At 39.0% G+C, this 25,726-nt stretch overlaps 1 protein-coding gene across 1 annotated transcript in view; it reads right to left on the bottom strand.

The window, feature by feature from the left end:
* TM4SF18 (transmembrane 4 L six family member 18) overlaps positions 1–23,539 on the bottom strand; it is a 30,278-nt gene extending 6,739 nt beyond the window's left edge. Inside the window, exons 1-4 of the mRNA XM_020911517.2 lie at positions 23,256–23,539; positions 22,968–23,161; positions 19,415–19,504; positions 232–374 (exon numbers count right to left, since the gene is read on the bottom strand). Coding sequence (XP_020767176.2) covers positions 232–374; positions 19,415–19,504; positions 22,968–23,161; positions 23,256–23,460 — 632 coding nt within the window. The 5' untranslated portion in view covers positions 23,461–23,539. The remainder of the gene's footprint in view (positions 1–231; positions 375–19,414; positions 19,505–22,967; positions 23,162–23,255) is intronic.
* Positions 23,540–25,726: the final 2,187 nt, after the last annotated feature.

Raw genomic sequence — 25,726 nt, 5'->3', positions numbered from 1 at the left:
CCTCAACATGCTGTCATGCATGTGGCATTAAAAGACTGGAGGAAAAAACAGATATATAAACAATGATCTATGTAGGAACAAATTGCTCAGAATATCAGTAAGCTATTAAGAAAATTCTGGACTAAGGTAGACACACAGAACCACAGAGGGATCACGGAAAGTGAGTATGAGCATGAAGTCAGGTGTTTCTGACTTTCAGATATCCTCCCAAATCAGGGAATTATTCCTTACCGTCCTGCAGTGCCTTCAAAGGCATACTCCCAGCCATCAAGGGTACGGCAATATGGGCCTTGAAGAAGGCCCAGAGCAGATATGACCAGGCAGTATCCAGAGAAAGCAATTCCGAGAGCAGAAAAGATCATCGACAGCAGTGTCTAAATTAAACATAGAAGGAGGTTAGTGCCATAGAATGAGATAAGAGGATACTGTAAGCAAATGGTCAGGTAGGTAACCTTCCCCTGCTCATCTAAGCCTATTGCAGTCTGTGCAATACCAGTGTTCACAGAAAAATAGAAACATTTAATCCAAACCCACTTGATCTGAAAAATAAGCTTTTAAATGATTTTTTCCCTTGGCATGTCACAGAGAAAATTAGTTAATTTACTGAATTTCTTCCTTTTTTTCTGGAAGTTTGATATCAAAATAATGATCAACTCATACATGAATACAATAAAGGGATGTGTATCAATCAATCTATACTCCTCTATTGAAGATGTTATTTCCTAGGTAGAGTGGATTCTCTAAGAATCAAAAGTTAAGATCCTTGTATTTCTCTTAAGATCATAATTGAATATCTTCACATATAGGAATATGTAGGGAAATAGCAGGTGCTAGCCTATATGGTCATATTTATACTCAAGTGAGAATGGATTGATGGGGAGCAAAGTATTTTCGTTTGAGTAGAAAGAATGAGCAATGTTCACTGATAGATCTATACAAGCTAAGTTGTGAGATTAAGTAGATTGGTCTGCTCTAAAAGGGAATTCCACATCTCTACAAATGACCTAATTTTGTTCCCTTTTATGGCTGAGTAATATTCCCTGTATTAAATAGATAGCTAGTGGGAACATGCTATAAAGGACAGGGAGCTCAGCTTGGTACTCTGTGATGGCCTAGAGAGTGGGGTGGGGTGCTGAGGGAGCCTCGACATATCCGGGGAGGGGACATATGCACACACACACAGCTGATTCACTTCATTGCGTAGCAGAAGCCAACACAGCTTTGTAAAGCAATTACACTCCAGTAAAAAGAGTAAGAAGGGACTCCAGCAGAGGAGCGGAGGGGAGAAGTCTGTGAAGACCGAACGGGCATCGTGCCGATACTGGGAAAACAGGGTCGACAGGACACGACCCAGCTTATAAAGTGAATGCGGCCCAGGAGATCCAGGCAAAAGATGTCCTTGGATGCTGGGTCGAGGAGATCAGACTTCATCCTTCTGGGCAAGTGGCTTCTCTCCTCCCACAACTTTTCATTAAAAATTTTTCAACTTTACACAGAAGTTGAAAGCATCCTACCCTTTACTTAGACTCACCTCCTGTGACTTCTACCATTTTGTGCTTGCTTGCTCCTCCCTCCTTCTCTGTAGGTATATGTACATCTATACACACATCAATTTATTTATCTAAATATACATTTATTACATTTTTATTGCTTAACCATTTGAAAATAGGTTGCAGGTATTGGGATATCTCATCCCTAAACACCAGTACTTATCTTCCAAGAATAATTATATTCTATTACTCTGCAATTGGTTTCCACTTTTTTGTACAGGAGCCAATGAAGGTTTATGCACAAGGTTACATCTCTTTAATTTCCTTTAATCTATACTATTCATACTGACTTTTTTTCTTTCAAGATATTCAACTATTTTTTAAGAGTCCCAGCCAGTTTTCTTGTAGAAAGTCTCACATTTAGGGTTTTTTTTTATTGTTTCCTCACAACTGGACTTGGATGACACATTTTGGCAAGAACACTTGATCTGTATGTGTTCATTATGGGCCTCTCACTGCTACTGATGATGCTAAATTTGATCTCTTGGTTAAAGTGGTGTCCTTTGGATCTATAAATGGATATTTTCTACTTTGCAATTAGGAAGTAATTTGCAAGCTAGTACTTAGATACTGTCATATCTTGTTCCCAAAAGACATTTCAATGGATGGATTTGGCATCTACTGACCCTCATACTCACTGATGGCCAATTATCATAATCAGTGGTTGTATTATGTGCTGTGCTTCGTCACCCAGTTGTGTCTGACTCTTTGCGACCCCATGGACTATAGCCCGCCAGGCTTCTCTGTCCATGGGGATTTTCCAGGCAAGAATCCTGGAGTGGGTTGCCATGCCCTCCTCCGGGGGACCTTCCCAACCCAGGAATCGAACTGAGGTCTCCCGCATTGCAGACAGTTTCTTTATCATCTGAGCCACCAGGGAAACCCAATGCTGCTTTCTAACTCTATCATTTTTCATACACTTGTAAGTTATCATTTTTCTGCACAGAAGAACTTCTATTTCTTGTTTCTCTTCTCTGCCTCTCTCTTTCTGCTTTATTGTGGACTCATGGATTTTCTAATTCATGGTGTTATAACTCATAATTGTTATTATTTTAGGTGCACAAGTGGCCCAAATATGACCAGTGGGAACAGCCCTTTAAGTCGATCCCTGTCATTCTTGAGCCCATCCTTGCTTTCTGGCACGAGGTATTCCTAGATCTGGAAGGTGGCACTAGTGGTAAAGAATCCACCTGCCAATGCAGGAGATGTGGATTTTTTCCCTGGGTTGGGAAGATTCCCTGGAGAAGGGAATGGCTATCCACTCCAGTATTCTTGCCTGGAGAATCCCATGGACAGAAGAACCTGGTGGGTTATAGATCACGGGGTCGCAAAGAGTCAGACATGACTGAAGCAACTTAGCATGTAGACCTGGAATAGCCCTTTTTCCAACAATCCATAGAACTAGCTTTTGGGCAAGGAAATGACATGAGTCAATAAATTATTTTGGAAACTTCTTATAACAAGGGTGGCCTAACAACCAGAAGTGAGTGAGCCCCAAAGAAGAATTCCATGTGGAGAAAACGTCAAGTTGTGTTGACAAAGACATGCACTGGATGGAAAGACGTTAAAGAGGCAATGAGTAGCTAGAGATGGGCTGAAAAAAATTCCAAAGTTTGGGACTTGAATGAAAAAGAGACAGAAATTGGGATGCCAATAAATGTAGTTTGGTTAGGGAGAAAATTTAACTTAGTTTTAAAAATGTTGATTTCAAGTGAGAGTAGGATGGCCAAACAAAAACATAGAGAAGCCAGTTGATAAATTCAAAAGCTGAGATCATTAAAAATGAGAAGAAAAAACCTGTGATTTTTGGAACAAAAGTTATCTCAAATTATATTTCTTTGTTTAGGATTATTTGGTGAATGTAACATTAATATCAATAACCCCAGATATGCAGATGACACCACCCTATGGCAGAAAGTGAAGAAGAACTAAAGAACCTCTTGATGAATGTGAAAAAGGAAAGTGAAAAAGTTGGCTTAAAGCTCAACATTCAGAAAACTAAGATCATGGCATCCAGTCTCATCACTTCATGGCAATTAGTTGGGGAAACAGTGGCTGACTTTATTTTTTGGGGCTCCAAAATCACTGCAGATGGTGACTTCAACCATGAAATTAAAAGACGCTTACTCCTTGGAAGGAAAGTTATGACCAACCTAGACAGCATATTAAAAAGCAGAGACATTGCTTTGCCAACAAAGGTCCGTTTAGTCAAGGCTATGGTTTTTCCCGTGGTCCTGTATGGATGTGAGAGTTGGACTGTGAAGAAAGCTGGGCGCCGAAGAATTGATGCTTTTGAACTATGGTGTTGGAGAAGACTCTTGAGAGTCCCTTGGACTGTAAGGAGATCCAACCAGTCCATCCTAAAGGAGATCAGTCCTGGGTGTTCATTGGAAGGACTGATGCTGAAGCTGAAACTCCAATACTTTGGCCACCTGATGCGAAGAGCTGACTCATTGGAAAAGACCCTGATACTGGGAAAGATTGAAGGCAGGAGGAGAAGGGGATGACAGAGGATGAGATGGCTGGATGGCATCACCGACTCGATGGACATGAGTTTGGGTGGACTCCGGGAGTTGGTGATGGACAGGGAGCCCTGGCATGCTGCGGTCCATGGGGTCACAGAGACGAACATGACTGAGCGACTGAACTGAACTAAACTGAACATTTATACATGATAATTATGGAAAATCAGAAAAACAGTATTTTAAAAATGAAAGAAAGAAAGAAAGAACAATTATGTTTTGTTTTCCTATTTGATATTAGTGATCTCATTGGCAGCTTCACATAGGATGAAAGCTCTTTTAAATTATGTTTCTCATATTGATTATAATAGAGTTTTGCCTCCTCATAGGATGAAATAAATAGCTATTTTTGCTGTAGATTTCTTTTATACTTTGTAAAAAATATTACCTACTCATCAAAGCCATCTTTGAAAAAGGAAGAAGGATGTTTTTGAAAGACTGAGTTCCTTATTTGCCAAATGTAGCCTTAAGCAGTTTGCTGAAAGGATAAGTGGAGAATTTTCTCATTTTCAGAAGTTGCAACCATAGCATAATACATACATATGTATACATATATAGATTACACTCTAATGAGAGGACACAATTGCACAATTAAAGTAGTCTCAAAATAAAGTGGGATAAGACTCTCTCTGAGTCACAGTTTAACTTTCTATAAAGTGTAGATGATGCAGATGGTTATAGCACCTAGGGCTAGTTCAAAAACTAAAGGATAGAATGCATATGAAAATGATTTGAAAAGTGAACAATGTAATCAAAACATTATCTATTATTTCAAGTGCTCCTGTTTGGCCAAGATTTGTTTTCCAAAGATAATGACCCACAGAATGTTGGCAGAAAATGACACTCCACAGAGGCAACGATAGCAACCAAGAAGTTCATGGGGTTCAAGTCATGCTGCTCCAATATATGGCATCTTGGCCTATTAATATCTTAAGCTGAAGGAGTTTGAGGAAACAACAGAAGCAGGAAGTTCACTCTATCTGACCTCCCCCACCTTTTCTCCCTTCTTCCTTGAAACAGGTCATAAAACTCCCATGTGAAAAGTACCCTCCCTACACCAGGAGGAAGGAAGGCATTCCCACCATCAGACTGGAAATTTGGGGCCAAGAAATCTGCGTAAACCTTGTTAAGCTAAATCTTACCTTCCGAGGTACTTTTTCACCATTTAGGACTCCTAGCCCAAACCCTTCCGACTGGCCAATTCTCTGCAAGTTTATTGTTGTTTCTTTGTCTAAAAGGTACAGAAGCTTCCTACTCTGGTCTTATCTTTGGGTTTTCATTCTTTTGTGTAGACTCTTGTGGAAGTCTCGCCAAAACACAGAAATATTTTATAAAATCTGTATGCTTTTCTCAATTTGTCTTTGTCAGTTTAATTTTCAGACCCAGTTAGGGACCCTCAAAAAGTGGAAGAAAACTTCTTTTCTTTCTTACTGTTTCTGTCACCCACCATGGAGCGCCATCTCCTGAGGACACCCTGCTCAATCCTGAGGTTGTAGTCAGAGACCCTAGACCTCTGACATAAGCTGGCAGAATTCTTGCTGTGTTAGTTTCTTAGATCTCTACCTGGGTGGGCCAGTTGGACAAAGGTGATAAAGATCCATTCCTTTCCAGATTCAGATTGGCAGGAGAAAAGCATTTGTAAGAATTAGTTTTTGAGATTGTGACTCTGATTACAATTTGGTTTGGGGATACTCATTGGTTATTTTATTTATTTATTTATTTATTTATTTAGCCATGCTGGGTATCAGCTGCGGCACACAGGATCTTTGCTCTTCATTGCAGCATGCGGGATCTAGCTCCCTGACCGGGGATAAAACCGAGGCTCCCTGCATTGGGACCTCGAAGCCTTAGCCACTGTGGCAACAGGGAAGTCCCCGAATTGGTTATTGATCCTTTTCCTCCCAAAATAGTTATTGTTTTCCTGATTGTCTCTTGTTTTGCGTCCTCAAAACTTGGCTTGGCTTTCTGCCCACTGGGACATGCAAATGTCACTTCTTGCTTTTGCAGACAGCCAAATGTCAGATTGTAAGCCCTGTAAGTATGACTGTACGGAAGTGTGATTGTGCCCAATTTGTGGCTAGCATCCTCCCAACTGCTCTTTGGAGAGATTGTCTAAGTCTTTTTTCTTTTGGCTGTTGTATAGTCAGGCCCCTCAAGATGGCCGTTTTTTGCCGTCTATACATATCCTGTTCAACCAGCGCCTGCTTCACCTACACCTTACTCACAAGACTGACCGTCCTAGGTACCTGCCTCAGACCTCAGTTAAAGATTGTTCCTATTAAAGGACCAGTGAGAGGCGAGCCCTTCTGATGGTTTCCCTGGTAACTAATGAGCCAACTGACGTAAATTCCACTATAGCTGGCAAACTCCCCCCACCCCTACCACCCCAGGGAGTGAAGACTGCCACCAAATCCTGCCTGCCGTCCACTGCACATGGATGGGGGGAGTGTCACTCCGGGACCTTGCTTCAAGGGTGTAAGGGCCCCCATCCATTAAATCTCTAAAGTCTCAGGTGCTGATTCTAGGAGCTTTCCTCTGTCTTGAAGCTTGCAGGCCTGCGGGGAGCGGCCCAATAGCCATCTTTGGAAGAGGTGTTGGATCTTAGAGGCTGTATCTCTTATACCCTATTTAGGGGCATCTTCTGTGCCCATGGGCTTCCGTGGTGGCTCAGACGATAAAGAATCTGCCTTCAGTACTTGAGACTGGGGTTCGATCCCTGGGTTGGGAAGATCCCCTGGACAAGGAGTATTCTGCAGTATTCTGACCTGGAGAATTCCATGGACTGAGGAGCCTGGCAGACTATAGTTCATGGGGTCGCAAAGAGTCAGACACGACTGAGCAACTTTCACATTTGTGTCCATGGTTAAGTGCTGATTTTGAGTCACTTGATAAGTATACCTTTGGTTTAAATACTTGAAACATTTTTTTAAAGTGCTGTATGGTTAGAAGCTGGCTGAATTGGAGGTTGATATTCAGAGATTGATAGAAACTTTTTTAAAAAAGCTTTCTCCCCTAAGTGGCAATAACGCTCTGAACTCACAGGAAAAGAAAACATGTGGAAGGCTTTGTAGAATGATTTATGAAAATGTTCCAAACACAAGCAGATCTAAATCTAGAACATAGAGATATTTCCGTTTGCATCATAGCTGGAACTCTCCTCCCTGGTATAAGGAAACAGCTTGAGGATGATGTGGTCTAATGGGCAGGCCAGCCTCTGGCTGTCATTCAGGCTCCAAACCAACTCTTCAAGGAATGAAAATGCAAGTGTCCTTGTCTTACAAACTGAGTCTTTACAAAACCAGAAATGCAGCTGGAAAACCAAAAGTTCACCAAACCTTACCAATCCCCAAACCTCTTCTAACACAAGATGTTGGCAGAAATTATGAAAAATAAGAAACAGTTATAAGAGACATTATGAAAGTTTGGAAACAGAACAGTTCTGCACTTAAGAAAAAGAAGAAAAAATTTAAGCAGGGTTACCCCAGTCCTCTGATAATAGACAAATATGTCCTAAAACTCCATCTGAGAGAAACCTATATATTTTCTCTGTCCCTCAGAGGTTACTCTTACCATGTCATTGAAATGTAAACATCCCAGGAGACAGCTAAACCACTGTTCACAACCATCTGAGTTGAAGGGGAAAAAGGAAGAGACCTAAAAAAATCAAGCTATTATGAAAGCTTCCTGACTCAAAATCTAGCCCACAGTCCCCATAAGTTTACTTGTCAAAGGCAAATCTTAAAAGCGATCTCTACTGGTATCAGTAAAAAGTTTTGGTTATAAGAATGGAAAACCATAACTTGTTTTATCTGCACTTGAAGAATTATAGAAAAATTTGGATTCTTCTGTAAACTAATGAGTTTTGTATTAAGGTACCTGACACATGGCTAAAATTTAAAAAACAAAAGCTATAAGATCTCTATTTGTGTCTGTCTATATGCTTATTTGAACTTCCCAGGTAGAGCTGGTGGTAGAGAACCTGCCTGCCAAACCAGAAGACTTAAGAGACATAGGTTCCATTCCTGAGTCAGGAAGATTTGCTGGAGGAGGGCATAGCAACCTACTCCAGTATTCTTGCCTGGAGAATCCCCATGGACTGAGGAGCCTGGCAGGCTACAGTCCATAGGGTCACAAAGAGTCAGACACGACTGAAATGATTTAGGACACACATATGCCCATATGCTTGTTTCTTCCATGTGTGTATGTTATAGGGACTTCTCTTGTGGTCCAGTGGTTAAGCATTCACCTGCCAATACAGGGGCCATGGGTTCAATCCCTGGTCTGGGAACTAAGATCCCACATGCCGTAGGGCAACTAAGCAGTGGGCGACAATTTACTGAGTCCATGAGCAGCAACAAAGAAAAGAGAAAAAAATGAGAAAGCCCTCACACAGCAACAAAGAGCCCATGTGCTGCAAATAAGACCCTCTGTGGCCAAAAACAAATAAATTTTAAAAATAATAAAAAATTAAAAATATATATTTATGTTACAGTTGTGCAATATTTTCCTACCTCCCAATGGTATCACCAAATTAATTTGTAAAATCTCTCAAAGTTCTATTCAAATTAATGTAGAGATAAGAAGTTAAGTTTACTTAAACTCTCAAAAATATAAAAACTGATCCAAAGCTTCAGTCTTGATCTGGAATAATCTGGTAAATAAAGCTAGTTTTTACTTGTTTTTAAAAACGTATTTTTACCTGGAGGAAAATCGCTTGACAATGCTGTGTTGGTTTCTGCCACGCAACAGCAGGGATCAGGCATAAGAACACGCATATCCTCTCCCTCCGGAACCTCCCTCCCACCCCTCCCCATCCCATCCCTCTGGGTAGTCACGGGGTACTTGCTTGAGCTCCCTGTGTTATATAGCAACTTCCCATTAATAAAGCTAGCTTTTAAGTTGTTGAAAATTTTTTAAAAAGGCATGTCTTTAGAGTTGTCAGCATTACAAAACAGAAAAAGAGACTCAGATGTATAGAACAGACTTGTGGACTTTGGGAGAAGGCGAGGGTGGGATGTTTCAAGAGAACAGCATCGAAACATGTATATTATCTAGGGTGAAACAGATCACCAGCCCAGGTTGGGTGCATGAGACAAGTGCTCGGGCCTGGTGCACTGGGAAGACCCAGAGGGATGGGGTGGAGAGGGAGGTGGGAGGGGGGACCGGGATGGGGAATACATGTAAATCCATGGCTAATTCATTTCAATGTATGACAAAAACTACTGTAATGATGTAAAGTAATTAGCCTCCAACTAATAAAAATAAATGGGAAAAAAAAGAGTTGTCAGCATTAAATATAATGCAGTCATACAATATTTTTCTACCTAGGTGAAACAAGCAAACTAACCTGTACTAGATGTTCAAGATGACACAACTATAAATTCAGCCTAAAACCAAAACAAATAAAAAAAGTGAATTGTTTAATGTTTGCCAAGCACAGTAGGTAAGAAAAAAGAGAGAGAAGCTGTATGATTAATTTTTTAGGTGCTTTGTTTCTATGATTCTTATGTTTGCTTAGTACATATACGTTATAAAATTTCTCAACCAGAAAAATAATAAGATAATAGCTAACTTTGTCTAGCGTCTCATAAAATTTTCATGAATGACCTAAGCATGATTAAGAACAAGTGAATTAAATAAATGTATGATAAAAGTTTATAAATAAACTTACAACACTAATTATGTTTTGTAAAATGTCTACTTTAAAATAGCTTCCTCACTGAATAGACGAGGGAGATTAAGACTTACAAACTTCTAGTTGAAAAATAAATTAGTCACAGCTGAGATATACAGCAAAAGAAAACAAAAAACTTCCTAAATCTTTTTGCTAACTTGAAACTTTATAAGTTAAGTGATAGAAATTAATTGGATATCTAGATCATTTCTGAATAAGATATACTGAAATGTTAATTACTGAACATAAGTTTGCTTGCTTTTTTCTTCCAATTAAAGTGGAAATAAAAATATTTGAGCTTGTAGGTGAACATGTCTTGTGCCACGTTGAAAAAATGTATTAATATTATGAGGGAATGTATAATTCCATAAATTATGACATAATATGATATACTCATAAAGTTTCCAATCAATAGAATGTTGATATGTAACAGTTCATAATTGCTTACTTCTTAGTTTACACTGTAAATTAAATTTTCTAAAGGTTAAGAATTCTAATTAACATATATAATTAAAGTTTGGTTCAGTCATGTCCGACTCTTTGCGACCCCATGGACTGCCACACGCCAGGCTTCCTGTCCATCACCAACTCCCAAAGCCTACTCAATCAAAGTTACTAGAAGAAATAAAGGAATGACTCTGTATGGAAGGAAAGTGGGATGTGCTTTTGATTAAAGGTATGAGTTATAGAGATGAGTTTTTGTTAAGGGAAAAGAGTAACTCCAAATAAAATAATTGGTTGTTTCAGAAAGCGGAAGAGGAGAAAAAAAGGACAAATTGACTGAATATAGAGAGTTGAGAAGAGAGAGAGGAAATCTTATGCGGTCAATTTGGCTTTCACTTGAAAAGTTGTTTTTGTTTCACTAGGTCGTGTCTGACTCTTTGCAACACCACAAACTGTAGCCCACACGGCTCTCCTGTCCATGGGATTCCCCAGGCAAGAATACTGAAGTGGGCTGCCATTCCCTTCTCCAAAGGGTCTTCCGGGGCCAGAGATCAGGAACCCGTGTCTCCTGCTTGGCAGACAGATTCTGCACCAATGAGCCAGCTGGCAAGCCCCCAGTGTCAGAAGTACATGGATGAAAAGCTAGAATGGGGTCTTATCCCAAATTTCATTGGACTGTTGGTCTCCTCTTGATAAGAAATCATGAAAGGTGTTTAACCTTTTGTGTAATCTACCCAGAAGCAAAGATTTTGTGTTTTATCAAAATAATTTCCTGGGCTTCATGTTGTTTTCACTACATCTTTGATTATTTAAGACAACAGAGTCTCCATCAGAGTTGAAGGTTTCTGCTTGTTTGTCTGTTTTGTCTTACAACTCTGTAACTTTCTGCATTTACCTTTGAAATGGTTTTCTTTAGTGAAATGGACCACAAGTATCATTTCACAGTGACTTGTGATCATATTAATATTTGATATTTTTGACAAATTTACCCAAAATCACATTCTAAAGTCTTTTTGACCTCCAACTAAATTTGGGATTTTCCAGAGGACCAGTGAAACATCTCTATAATATTTTCTCTTTCCTTAAAAAAAGAGAGAGAAGGAGAGGGAGAGAATAATTAGGTTTACTTGATATATTAAATTACATGGGAAGCTTTGTCAAATAAGAAGTGATTTTTAACCTTTTTAAGTTATATTTATAGGGTGTGTGTTACAAATGCAAATGTTCCACAGATTGTATGGCATTCCTAGAAAAGTATGTCCTAATACAATGCTGTGTGTGTGCACTCAGTCATGTCTGACTCCTTGTGATCCCATGGATGCTAGCCTGCCAGGCTCCTCTGTCCATGGGATTTCCCAGGCAAGAATACTACAGTGGATAACCACTTCCTCCTCCAAGGGATCTTTCCAACCCAGGGATCAAACCTGAATCTCCTGCATTGGCAGGCGTCTTCATATACCACGAGTGCCGCCTGGGGAGCCCCAGTATAATGTTATCAGTCATAATTCTAGTTATTATCTTAAAATGTTGTATGTCTCAGAAATAATCACAGTTTATTGTCTTTTGTATTATATGAAACTCTTATTAGGGCTCCCCTGATGGCTCCATGGATAAAGAAATCATCTGCAACACAGGAGATGTGGGCTCAGTCCTTGGCCAGAAAGATTCCCTGAAGGAGAAAATGGGAACCCACTCCAGTATTCTTGCCTGAAAAGTTCCACGGACAGAGGAGCCTGGTGGGATACAGGCCAAAGGGTCCCAAAGAGTTGGACATGACTGAATAAGCAAGCACACAAAACTCTCATCAGGTCTTTGACCATGGCCATTTTAAAGACTTTTGTCATTTACAGAGACATTTATTCTGATGCTTTTGCAGAAGTGTTTATTTTCAAGGAGATTCATAGAAAGAATGCTAACAAGTACAGGATTGTAATAACTTTAACAGCATATCACTGAAGTGAGTAAAACTTTCCAAAACTCTTATAGAGAAACTGATGGATCCATAAAATGGTTAACACAAGGTCACGCAGAAGAAAAATTAAGTACGTGGAACTGATGAGTTATAATTGTTTATTACTTTCTCTTTAAAATACTGCTGGTTCCTTAACGTTTTGCTCTCCATATTTAAGGAAACTGTTTTCTCTTTTCTCTTCAGCTATCTATGTCTTAGAGCAATTTGGTAAAGTATACCTTTATGAACAAAGATGAAATAATTACTTTATCTTCCTACCTGATCCCTCCAAAATTTGAAAACTCTTAGTGACTATTTTTATTTTTCTGGCAATGTAATTATTTGCATAAGTTCAATAAGAATCTGCTCTTCTTTAACATGACACAGTTGGAAACCTTGGTTATATTACGAAGGCTTTGACTAGAATGTCGTGTTTGAGAATGTGCGTGGAATTATATGTGACCAGACAACTTTAAGGAACTAAGGCTGGCTTTGTGGAGCCAATGAAGTCCCTTGGAAACAGTGGCCTGGTATCTTGCTTACAGGATTCCCAGTGACTTTACCAGGTGGGTAAGGAAAGTCACTTCCTGGCAGGTGCAGAAATCTCACGATATTTGGGGGACCTAAAGAAGAAAGACATTAACTCAAATCTATGGGAATTTTACAAAAAGTCTGATGGCAATCCTTGGCTTGTCTTCCTAGCCTGGGGAGAGGATTAGAAAAGTCTCATCCGAGGTTCCTTATGAAAAGTTCCAGCAAAGAGGACATTAAAAGAGCCTATATGGTCATCACTATTCTTGCTGAGCTTATGTAAATAATCAGGCCAAGTTTAATGTAACTAGACTTATTTCATAAATGAATTAGTCTTTGGCTGTCTCTGATAGAAATGAGGGTGATTGTATAGAAAAAATATGGAAAATCATTGGAAAATCATACACTTTGTGGATATCAGATTCTAGTCTTATTCATTGTCTTTTGGAGTTTTCATTATCCACCTATACACTGGACAGGATCCTAAATTCTTTTAGTTTCTTTCAATATCTGGCTACAATTCCCCAGATTAAGGTTTCCAAATTTTTCTTCCACCCTTCTTCTGATTTGGAATCATTAAGAACTAAAACTTCCCCTTTTCTAAAACTGGACAAGCTAAAGCTAGGCAACTTGATATAAATTTTAGAGAAAACACCACAATAGCTCATGTTAGACAATCAGTTCCTGTTGCTGTGTGAACCGCTCAGAAAGTTCAGCAGAACACTTGATGACTTTTCCAGAGACATTCAAGCTATGAAGCAGAAAACTCTGTCAGGTTACCTTTCCCGGCTCTCACTCCATCTGACTTGGAGTTTCAACAACAAGAAGACTTCTCAGTTAGAAACCTTCTCAACTGGCCACCCTCAGGACTCAAAAACTGAGTTCATAGTTCATTCTAGCTATTAACTTTTTGCTTGTTTTCATGCGAATGCCCAGGACTGAGAGACTGATTCAATGGGTTATTGGACAACTTATGCCCTCAGTTTCTGGACTGTGAAACTTCTTCAGGGAAGTTTCAGACAGAAGAATAATGGGGTTGAGGACACACTACCCCAAAATATGGCACCTTGGCACATTAATATCTTAAGCTGAAGGAGTTTGAGGAGACGACAGAAGCAGAATGTTTACTCAGACCTTCCCTAACCTCTCACCCCTCTTCCCTGAAACAAGTCATATAACACCCAGGTGAGAGGTACCATCTCTGAGCCAGGAGGAAACATTCTTATTACCAGAGTCTGAAATTTGGGGTCAAGAAATCTGTACTAATAAACCTTTGTCTTCCTAGTTACTTCTTCACCTTTCTCTATCCTAACCCAAATCTCTCTGTCCTAGTCATTCTTCACAATTTTATTACTTTGTCTAAAAAGTTTAGAAGCTTGGTGTTTTAGTCACATGTTCGGGTCATCATTCTCTTATGAAAATCACCATATACATGTAAAAATTCAATATAATTTGTATGCTTTTCTCACATAAATCTGTCATCAGTTTAATTCTCACACCCAACCATGGATCCTAAGAGGGCTGAGGAAAACTTCCTTGTCCTCTACAAAATAAATCTTGGCTGACCTAAATTTTCACTCTAGAGCTTCAGAAGTTACAAACTTGTACAGGCCCAAATTTGGTCTGCAAGATGTGTTTAAATGAGAACTAATTGCCAACATTTTATAATTGTAAGTGTTATTTAAAAACTCTATATTTCCACTTCCTGTTGAAAGCTGAGAATTATTGCCCAATGTTGTAGTGGTATCCATTGGTTGGATCTGAGTAGCTGTTCCCTCTCCTCCTTAAATACAAAATTTGCTCTAATGTCTATAGCCTCACATATTTCATTGCTATCAAATATTTGGCATCTGGGATACATCAGTTGGGATCCCTATTCTAGATCATACTTTGAAAGAACCAAGCAGGGAATCCAAGGAATTCTTTCTCCCTTCCTCCTGCTCTTCTCACTGAGATGCCAGTCATCTCATGCAATATCAATTATAAGACAGTACCAAAACGCTACACTATTTCTAGCATCAATTTGAGCTGGAGATGGTAAAAATGAGTAAAGGCAAACTGAACACATGGATTTTTATTAGATACCTAATGGTACAAACATTTATTATCTAGAAATTTCCTGAGTATCATACATTAAAATTTACTTGAATCCATTGCTTCACCTAAACAATTCTGAAAACTTTTCTGTATTATCATACCAGCAATTACTGAGGGTTTTTTGAGTCAATTGGTTAAGAAAATAGACCCACAGAGGGAACATATTTCAGTCTTCTAACTCTTCCTCCACAAGAGGCACAGTGGTAAATTAAACAACTAATTCAATCTTTCAAAAGCAACAGTCAAGGAAAGCAAGCCACACAATCTTGTCTGCACATTTAAATTTGGTTGCACCTGGGACCAGCTAAGTCAGGGTCTCTGGAGGTGGGATTCTAACACCAAGCTCCCAGATCATTGCAGTGTACAGCCATTGTGTAGAACCATTGTTGCAAAGAATGCCTCCAAGACCTCTGGTAAAGCTCCTCCTAGTTAATGAATCATATTCTCTTTGAGTCACAAGTGACTTATCTATAAAGAAGGAATAGCAATAATATAATCCACTGAGTAAATGTGAACGAACTGTGAAGTGTTATGCAAATATGAATAAATGATAATGAACATGAGGAGGGGAAGTTGGATAATGGTGGAAATACAGGAGCCCAGCACCTACTTGTTGAGCATAAGCTTAGAAAATGTGGTTGTATTATTCTCTCTTGATTCTATTTTAATTATTTTTAAAGTTCCAATTTAAAAATGTACATAAATACATACAGGGATAAATCTCACGCTGCTTGGAAGGAACCAGACACAGAAGATGAATACTCTGTGATTCCATTGATATAGAATACAAACTAATCTATGATGATAAAAAGCAGATTAAAGATTAATCTTAAGAAATCAAAATATGCATAGAAATGAATGAAAATGAAAACACAACAACCCAAAACCTATGGGACACTGTAAAAGCAGTGCTAAGGGGAAGATTCATAGCATTACAGGCCTACCTCAAGAAACAAGAAAAAAGTCAAATAAATAACCTAACTCTACACCTAAAGCAACTAGAGAAGGAAGAAATGAAGAACCCCAGGGTTAGTAGAAGGAAAGAAATCTTAAAAATTAGGGCAGAATTAAATGCAAAAGAAACTAAAGAGACCATAGCAAAAATCAACAAAGCTAAAAGCTGGTTTTTTGAAAAAATAAACAAAATTGACAAACCATTAGCAAGACTCATTAAGAAACAAAGGGAGAAGAACCAAATTAACAAAATTAGAAACGAAAATGGAGAGATCACAACAGACAACACTGAAATACAAAGGATCATAAGAGACTACTACCAGCAGCTCTATGCCAATAAAATGGACAACTTGGAAGAAATGGACAAGTTCTTAGAGAAGTATAACTTTCCAAAACTGAACCAGGAAGAAATAGAAGATCTTAACAAACTCATCACAAGCAAGGAAATCGAAACTGTAATCAGAAATCTTCCAGCAAACAAAAGCCCAGGACCAGATGGCTTCACAGCTGAATTCTACCAAAAATTTAGAGAAGAGCTAACACCTATCTTACTCAAACTCTTCCAGAAAATTGCAGAAGAAGGTAAACTTCCAAACTCATTCTATGAGGCCACCATCACCCTAATTCCAAAACCAGACAAAGATGCCACAAAAAAAGAAAACTACAGGCCAATATCACTGATGAACATAGATGCAAAAATCCTTAACAAAATTCTAGCAAACAGAATCCAACAACATATTAAAAAAATCATACACCATGACCAAGTGGGCTTTATCCCAGGAATGCAAGGATTCTTTAATATCCGCAAATCAATCAATGTAATACACCACATTAACAAATTGAAAGATAAAAACCATATGATTATCTCAATAGATGCAGAAAAAGCCTTTGACAAAATTCAACATCCATTTATGATTAAAACTCTCCAGAAAGCAGGAATAGAAGGAACATACCTCAACATAATAAAAGCTATATATGACAAACCCACAGCAAGCATCACCCTCAATGGTGAAAAATTGAAAGCATTTCCCCTGAAATCAGGAACAAAACAAGGGTGCCCACTCTCACCACTACTATTCAACATAGTTTTGGAAGTTTTGGCCACAGCAATCAGGGCAGAAAAAGAAGTAAAAGGAATCCAGATAGGAAAAGAAGAAGTGAAACTCTCTCTGTTTGCAGATGACATGATCCTCTACATAGAAAACCCTAAAGACTCTACCAGAAAATTACTAAAGCTAATCAATGAATACAGTAAAGTTGCAGGATATAAAATTAACACACAGAAATCTCTTGCATTCCTATACACTAACAATGAGAAAACAGAAAGAGAAATTAAGGAAACAATACCATTCACCATTGCAACAAATAGAATAAAATACTTAGGAGTATATCTACCTAAAGAAACAAAAGACCTATACATAGAAAACTATAAAACACTGATGAAAGAAATCAAAGAGGACACAAACAGATGGAGAAATATACCGTGTTCATGGATTGGAAGAATCAATATTGTCAAAATGGCTATACTACCCAAAGCAATCTATAGATTCAATGCAATCCCTATCAAGCTACCAACGGTATTTTTCACAGAACTAGAACAAATAATTTCACAATTTGTATGGAAATACAAAAAACCTCGAATAGCCAAAGTAACCTTGAGAAAGAAGAATGGAACTGGAGGAATCAATCTGCCTGACTTCAGACTCTACTACAAAGCCACAGTCATCAAGACAGTATGGTACTGGCACAGAGACAGAAATATAGATCAATGGAACAGAATAGAAAGCCTAGAGATAAATCCACGAACCTATGGTCACCTTATCTTCGACAAAGGAGGCAAGGATATACAATGGAAAAAAGACAACCTCTTTAACAAGTGGTGCTGGGAAAACTGGTCAACCACCTGTAAAAGAATGAAACTAGAACACTTTCTAACACCATACACAAAAATAAACTCAAAATGGATTAAAGATCTAAATGTAAGACCAGAAACTATCAAACTCCTAGAGGAGAATGTAGGCAAAACAGTCTCCGACATAAATCACAGCAGGATCCTCTATGACCCACATCCCAGAATTTTAGAAATAAAAGCAAAAATAAACAAATGGGACCTAATGAAACTTAAAAGCTTTTGCACAACAAAGGAAACTATAAGCAAGGTGAAAAGACAGCCCTCAGATTGGGAGAAAATAATAGCAAATGAAGCAACAGACAAAGGATTAATCTCAAAAATATACACGCAACTCCTCCAGCTCAACTCCAGAAAAATAAATGACCCAATCAAAAAATGGGCCAAAGAACTCAACAGACATTTCTCCAAGGAAGACATACAGATGGCTAACAAACACATGAAAAGATGCTCAACATCACTCATTATCAGAGAAATGCAAATCAAAACCACAATGAGGTACCATTATACGCCAGTCAGGATGGCTGCTATCCAAAAGTCTACAAGCAATAAATGCTGGAGAGGGTGTGGAGAAAAGGGAACCCTCTTACACTGTTGGTGGGAATGCAAATTAGTACAGCCACTATGGAAAACAGTGTGGAGATTTCTTAAAAAGCTGGAAATAGAACTGCCATATGACCCAGCAATCCCACTTCTGGGCATACACACCGAGGAAACCAGATCTGAAAGAGACACGTGCACCCCAATGTTCATCGCAGCACTGTTTATAATAGCCAGGACATGGAAGCAACCCAGATGCCCATCAGCAGACGAATGGATGAGGAAGCTGTGGTACATATACACCATGGAATATTACTCAGCCATTAAAAAGAATTCATTTGAATCAGTTCTAATGAGATGGATGAAACTGGAGCCCATTATACAGAGCGAAGTAAGCCAGAAAGATAAAGACCATTACAGTATACTAACACATATATATGGAATTTAGAAAGATGGTAATGATAACCCTATATGCAAAACAGAAAAAGAGACTCAGATGTATAGAACAGACTTGTGGACTCTGGGAGAAGGCGAGGGTGGGATGTTTCAAGAGAACAGCATCGAAACATGTATATTATCTAGGGTGAAACAGATCACCAGCCCAGGTTGGGTGCATGAGACAAGTGCTCGGGCCTGGTGTACTGGGAAGACCCAGAGGGATCGGGTGGAGAAGGAGGTGGGAGGGGGGACCGGGATGGGGAATACATGTAAATCCATGGCTAATTCATTTCGATGTATGACAAAACCCACTGCTATATTGTAAAGTAATTAGCCTCCAACTAATAAAAATAAGTGAAAAAAAAAAATAAAAGATTAATCTTTTGGGGATGATGGAAATGTTCCATCTCTGGACTATGATGGCAGTTTCATGGGTGGAGTTAACTGTCAAAACTCATGGAATTTTGCGCTTTTAATTGAAGCCATTTACTGTTTGTAAATTAGCCTCTGTAAACTTGATAAGGGAAAAAACAGACTCACAGAAACCCAGTTAGGAAGAGGTAGTATTATATTCTAATTTCAAGTATCTTTAAATCTTGAATTTCTAGAAGAATATAAGCAGAACAAAAGTGGAGGAAAAGTGTATGCAAAGTGGAAGATAATTTTTGTGGAAGGAAATTCTTGGACGCTGAAATGAAAGGATCATGGAAAGGGTACAATTGTGTCAGTATCTTTGTGTTTCGGAGTGAGAGGAGAGAAAGTCAGAGCCCACTCAACTGTTCTCAAAACACTATTTGCTCTTACCATGTATTTTTTGCTGCAGTTTTCACTCTGGCAACATTTATAGTTGTTGTCATTCTCCAATACAAGAAGAACTGCTGCTACTATAAGCATCTATAGTAAGGAAGAGAAAAAATATAAGAAATGGAATATCAGTTTGCATTCAAGCTCATAACCAAAACTCGATGTTTCAGAGCATAGACTCTGGGATCTGGTAGATCTGGGTTCAAATCCCAGCTCTTCCACTTAATAGCTGTGTAAACTTGAGAGTCCTTTCCTGTAAAATGGTGCTGAGAAATCACTTCTTTAGATTATTACAAGGTATTGCATGTAAAATTTTAAATAGAGTGCTTGATTTATAACAAGTGACTGATAAATATTAGCTATTATTATCATGGTTATCAACTATGAAAGGCTAATGATTGGACTGCCCTGGCAGTCTAACGTTTGGGAATCTGTCTGCCGATGCAGGGAACATGGGTTTTATCCTGGCTCTGGGCAGATTCCACATGGCCCAGGACAGCTAAGGCCATGGGTCTCAATGTGGAGGCCATTGCTATGAGAAGCCTATGCACTGCAACAAGAGAGCATCCCCCACTTGCCACAAGTAGAGGAAGCACGCACGTCGCAAGGAAGCCCCAGCACTGCTGCTGCTGCTAGGTCGCTGCAGTCGTGGCCGACTCTGTGCAACCCCGCAGACGGCAGCCCACCAGGTCCCCCGTCCCCGGGATTCTCCAGGCAAGAACACTGGACTGTGTTGCCATTTCCTGCTCCAGTGCATGAGAGTGAAAAGTGAAAGTGAAATCGCTCGGTCGTGTCCGACTCTCAGCGACCCCATCGACTGCAGCCTACCAGGCTCCTCCGTCCATGGGATTCTCCAGGCAAGAGCACTGGCACAGTAAAAATTAAATAACTAAAATTTTAAAAATAAATAAACAAAACTTTCAAGAAACAATGATTAAGTAGGAATAAATAGTATGGACATGAGAGCACCATTCTCTGTAGCAAACCCACACTTCTTACTGACTCGGCTGTAGAACAAAGGAAAACCATCCTCCAGACCTTGGCATTTTCCATCCTCTTTCCACTTTCTGCCCTCGGAGAAGGCAGGTGAAAGGTATGGTTAATCTGAAACTAAATCTCTTAATCTAAAGAAAAGTACATTCAGATCATCTCAGATTTAAATTTTCCAACGTATTTTGCCTGTATCAACAAACTGGGAGAATTCAGTGTATTCTACTTCCCTCTCTTGATATCTTAGGCAAAAGATTTAAGTTCTGGAAAGAACATGGATTTCTTTATATTACAGTTATTGGTTTGGCCAAGTATGAGTCGTGAATTATTTCTGGCAAATTCTCCACCTATCCTTTTCTCCCACTGTTCAGTACTGAATCTTGCAGCGGAGTTAGCCCATTGTTATTTTACTGCTTGGAGTGAGCATTCCCAGTTTCCAAATTCCTTCAGCCCATCATTTATTTACCTATGCACTTAATTATTTATCTATACTCCTCTCTTTTCTCCTAAAAGGATTTGCTCTTGAAAGAGTATTTTTCAAGAAGTCATAAACAGTGAAAAATAGAAAATAGGTTCTTTTGACAGTTTTTAATTTTACATGGACTATAAGCAAAAGTTAGTCCTACATTCCCCTTCTTTCAACACCGTTAGTTATCACAGTTTCAAAGAGATTCTGGTTTAACTTTAATAATGCCTTGCAAGGCATTATTTTTATTACAATTATTACAATTTTATTTTATTTATTACAATTATATATTGAGAGAAAGAATGGCCAAGATGAGACACAGTAAACTAGGTGCCAAAACCAGCTTCATTACAATACTGTTAGAAATAATTAAACCTAAACCCTGGAGTCCTGTGTCAAAGCAGAAACACAGGCATATTCTGTGTTGAAAGAGAAACTGCTTTCTCTTTTTGTTGTAAAGTATAACTGCAGTACAGAGGACTCAAGAATAATGGAGGAAAATCACCAAAAATTCCACTGCTTTCTCATGTTTTAACTGTTTACTCCCACATGTGTGTATCTTATATAGCTGCAACCATAATGTATTCACAATTTTGTTATATCTGTTTTCCTTAACACAGAATAACATGCACTTGTCCATGTTGTTACATGTTCATAATTACAACTTTCATCAGTTATGAAATTAACAGACCATAATTTATTTGGCCATGTCTATACTATGATGCTTCTAGCTTCTTGCTACTGTAAATAATGCTGACGGGCTACAGTCCACGGGGTCGTGAAGAGTCGGACACAGTTGAGGTGACCGAGCACATGCATGCAGATCGTGCTGCCATAGGCACCTGTGTATACGTTTCTTTCCTTATTTTGGATTATCCCCTCAGAATGAATTCTCAGATTTAGGATCACTGAGTCAAAAGACATAAGCGTTTTCACAGACCTTAATATACCATATCATATCTCCAAAAGGCTTACATTTATTTACAGTATCGCCATCAACATCGATTATATACCTAGCATATAGTACCTGCAGTAGCACTGGGTATTAATAATTCAAAGTTTATTAATTTAATGTGAAAGTGGTAACTAAATGAAACCATTTTTCAGCACAGCTATTCAAATACTACAAAATTAAACACCCACAAAGGTGTAGAGATAGACTACAGTGGGTTTTCTTTTCTGTTATTATTAGTATAGGAAAGTTCCAGCACACAGTGTGTGAGTTTTTAGAGATGATATGACCAGGAAAAATGTCTTTTCCTCTGAATTGCCGACATGATTTATTATCAGTTTGTTTTTAAACAGCACAAAGTCATCAGGAAAACATTCATGGATTCTTACTGTAGATACCTTGATTTAGTTTTCAAAAGCACCCACTATCATTAGGGGTATAATGTCAGACAATTTAATGATGGTACGGCCCATCCTTCATTCAGTATTAATAATCACGATAGTCACTGGCTGCCTACAACATGTCAGTCTCTATCCTGGGCATTTCGTACATGAGATTTTATTTAATCCCCACAATTTCCCTGAAAAGTAAATGTCATCATTCACATTCTTCAAATGAGGACACAGAGGCCCAAAGACATCGAGTAGCTTGCTTTAAAGTCTCATGACACAAATGGCAGAGCTTAGGCTGGAACTCAAGTTTGTCTGAATCTTCAAGTTTATGCCTTTTCCATGGTCTCCATACCCCTCCAAGCTAGTGAAACCATGAGTGTAAATAGAAAACCCATTCTGGAAAAGGGCAATGCTACTGGAGATTAAATAGCATAGGTTCATATACAGCTTTCATGAGGACATAATATTATGCCCACAGCTTTCATGAGGACATAATATTTCTACGACCCACCAACTTTTAATAGGACTAATTTCCCGCATTGCTGGAGCTACATAAATAAGAGTTTATTGAAAACAAAGCGACCTTCCAAGTCCTCACAGACTTCCTGCCTTTTTATCCCCATCCATCTTCCAAATCCCAAACCCAGGACTCATAGAATGATTTTCCCATGATTCATCATTTTCACTAGGAACAAGTTAATCTTAGTAAAAACTCCCCTTCAGCAATCCCAAGTTCTCCAAAGTTACACTTACCATGATACCTGAGAAACAGATTCCTTCAAAATACCAGACGTAGTTGGTGAGTTTATTGCTGGATGCATAGGAAGCTTGCCCATTGGGGAAATACAATAATACGTTCACAATTATGCTCCAAAGCGCAAGAGGAATCAGCAAACTACTCAGGCAGCTTCCGCATTTCCGAGACCCCATCCTACCCTGCTCGGAACCTGCGGAGATTTCAAGAGTGTAGAATTACATCAAGCCTGTTTTGTTTTGTTTGCCCCCTACCTGGCTTTTTTTTTTTTTTCCGAGATTACCTACCACTTTCTGGGTCAGAGCCCTTCAGTTCATATTCGTGAGGAGCCAGGACTCGGACAGAAACGCAGCCCAGGGTCTTGTCGATGTGGAAATAGTGGTTTACTGTCTGGAGAACAATCAACAAAGATCGACTGGCTGAGGAGCTGAGCTGGTCTTCCTCCTGTGCCAAAGGAATGCGATGCTTCCACCGCTTTTTAAAATAAGTCATTTTCCTCTGAGTTGGAGCGCTCAAGACGGAACCCTGAGCGTGTTTGCAGAAGGAAGTTGGGGTGGGGGTTGGAACTGAGTCTGGCAGGTTTCATACCAAGCAAAGGACAGGGCTTAACGAGGACAAGACCAGGGATCTTATACTGGCACGGGATGTGCAATTTGCTCAAGTATTCTGACTCTATGTATCTGTCTTTTATTTAGTATTCTCTTTGTTTCTCTTTGCTCACTATTCACCAAGCACTGTTTGAGCTACAGGGGACACAAAAAGGACAAAGAAAGGGACAAACTGGTGGCTGAAAAAAACAAGATATCACAGTTGATGAGTTTATTGGTGGAAGACTGAAACAGCTTTCCCCTTAAGAGTTCACATCTTTATCTCTACTTCTCTGAGAAATAATAACAGGAATAAATTCATATCTCTTACTGTCTTGGAAAAGGAGGTTAAAAAAAGTTGGGTGATTTGATTATCATTTTATGAGTAATAAGTCTGAAGTGAATTGAGGAATGCTCCCTTCCAAATTATTGCCCTAAATATAAAGAACCACAGACCTCTCTGAGGACATAAGGAGAAGGTTATGGGAAGGAACCTTGGCACTAATATGTTAAATATAATGTAGACAGTGGTTTAAAGAATTCAAGGTTTGGGAATTCCCCAGTGGTCCAGTTGTTAGGACTCTGCCAAGGGCTTGGGTTCAATCCCTGGTTGAGGAACTAAGATTTCACAAGCTGTATGGTGCAGCCAAACAAAACGAAACAGAAGAATTCAAGGGTTGCCTGACCTCATTGCCACTGTTCCTACTGGTAGCCTCAGAACACTGCTCAACAACTTTCTTAAGTCTCAACTTCCTAATCTGTGAGATGGGAATTAAAAAACGGTACATTTCCCACAAAGATAAATGTGTGGGTTAAACGAGATTATATGTGCAGAACAGTGTCAGATGATAGAGATGCAGCAAACAATAAATGGAAGTTATCATTAATAATGAAAACAGGAGTTACAGGAACACAACAGCAAAAATGGTACAGAAATCAGAAATAAAGTCTGTTTATTTCTCTTGATGCCCAAAGAGTTTTGATTCATGAAACCTTAAAATGTTGATCCCAGAAATATTTATGTTTAATTTATTATCTTTTGGAAAGTATTAATTCTCTAGAACATATTTGCTTTTAATTCAAGAGAAAAAAACTTATTTTATATAAATATTTAAAATTTTACTGTACTTATACTTTTTTTAAAAAGTCGAGCTACATGAAGCCACATTTGGATTCAAACAAAACAAACCCAGAAACTAGTTGTCTTAAACTATAATATTGTTGTTGTTTCCCTAAGTCATGTCTGATACTTTTATGACCCCATGGACTATAGTCGACCAGGCTCCTCTGTCCATGGGATTTCCCAGGAAAGAATACTGGAGTGGGTGGTTTCCGTTTCCTTCTCCAGGGGATCTTCCCCACCCAGGGATGGAACTCAGGTCTCCTGCTTGGCAGGCAGATTCTTTACTACTGAGCCACCAGGGAAGCCTCCAATATCAAAATTGCATCCAAGCTAAGTCGCTTTATTTGTGTCCAATTCTTTGCAACCCTATGGACTGTAACCCACCAGGCTCCTCTGTCAGTTTTCAACATTAATAATGTTTATTCTATAGACATTATTAAATCATTGGCAATTAGTTGATATGTCAGTCTCCAGCCCCTTTTCCCTCCCCAGAGGTTGCTGAATGGGGTTGAAATTTCTGACCCTCTAACCAGATCTCTGGGATTAGTTTTGAATAGAAAAATGACTTGGCATGTTAAAAGGTTCACTCTAGCTGTTGCATCATGATGAGGTTATAAAGGGTGTGGGTGAAAGAAAGAGATGAATTCTGAAGCCATTTCACCAATCCAGTGTTCCCACCAATGACAGTGGTTCGAACAATGAGAGTAGTAGAAGAGATGGTGATAAAAGGCTGGGTTCTGTCTATATTTTGAAGATAGATCCAACAGTATTTGGGCACACTGGCTGGAAAGAGAAAGAGAGGAGTCAAAGACGACCATGTGGTTTGGGGCCAGAGAAACAGGAAGAATGAAGCTGCCATTTACTGAAATGAGCAAAACAGCAGGTTGAGCAGGTTTGAGAGGGGAAGAGAAGATGGTTAGTTTCAGACTTCTCAAGTTCTGAGACACTTCTTAGAATCCAAGTGGAGATGCCAATCAGGCTGTTGGATACACAAACATGAAGTTCAAGGAATAGGTCTGGGGTGGAGTGTGATAGTTGTCAGTGCATG

Source organism: Odocoileus virginianus, chromosome 4 (genome assembly GCF_023699985.2).
Source record: "Odocoileus virginianus isolate 20LAN1187 ecotype Illinois chromosome 4, Ovbor_1.2, whole genome shotgun sequence".
In the NCBI taxonomy this organism is placed as follows: Eukaryota; Metazoa; Chordata; class Mammalia; order Artiodactyla; family Cervidae; genus Odocoileus; species Odocoileus virginianus.
This window is presented reverse-complemented; position numbering and strand designations above follow the sequence as displayed.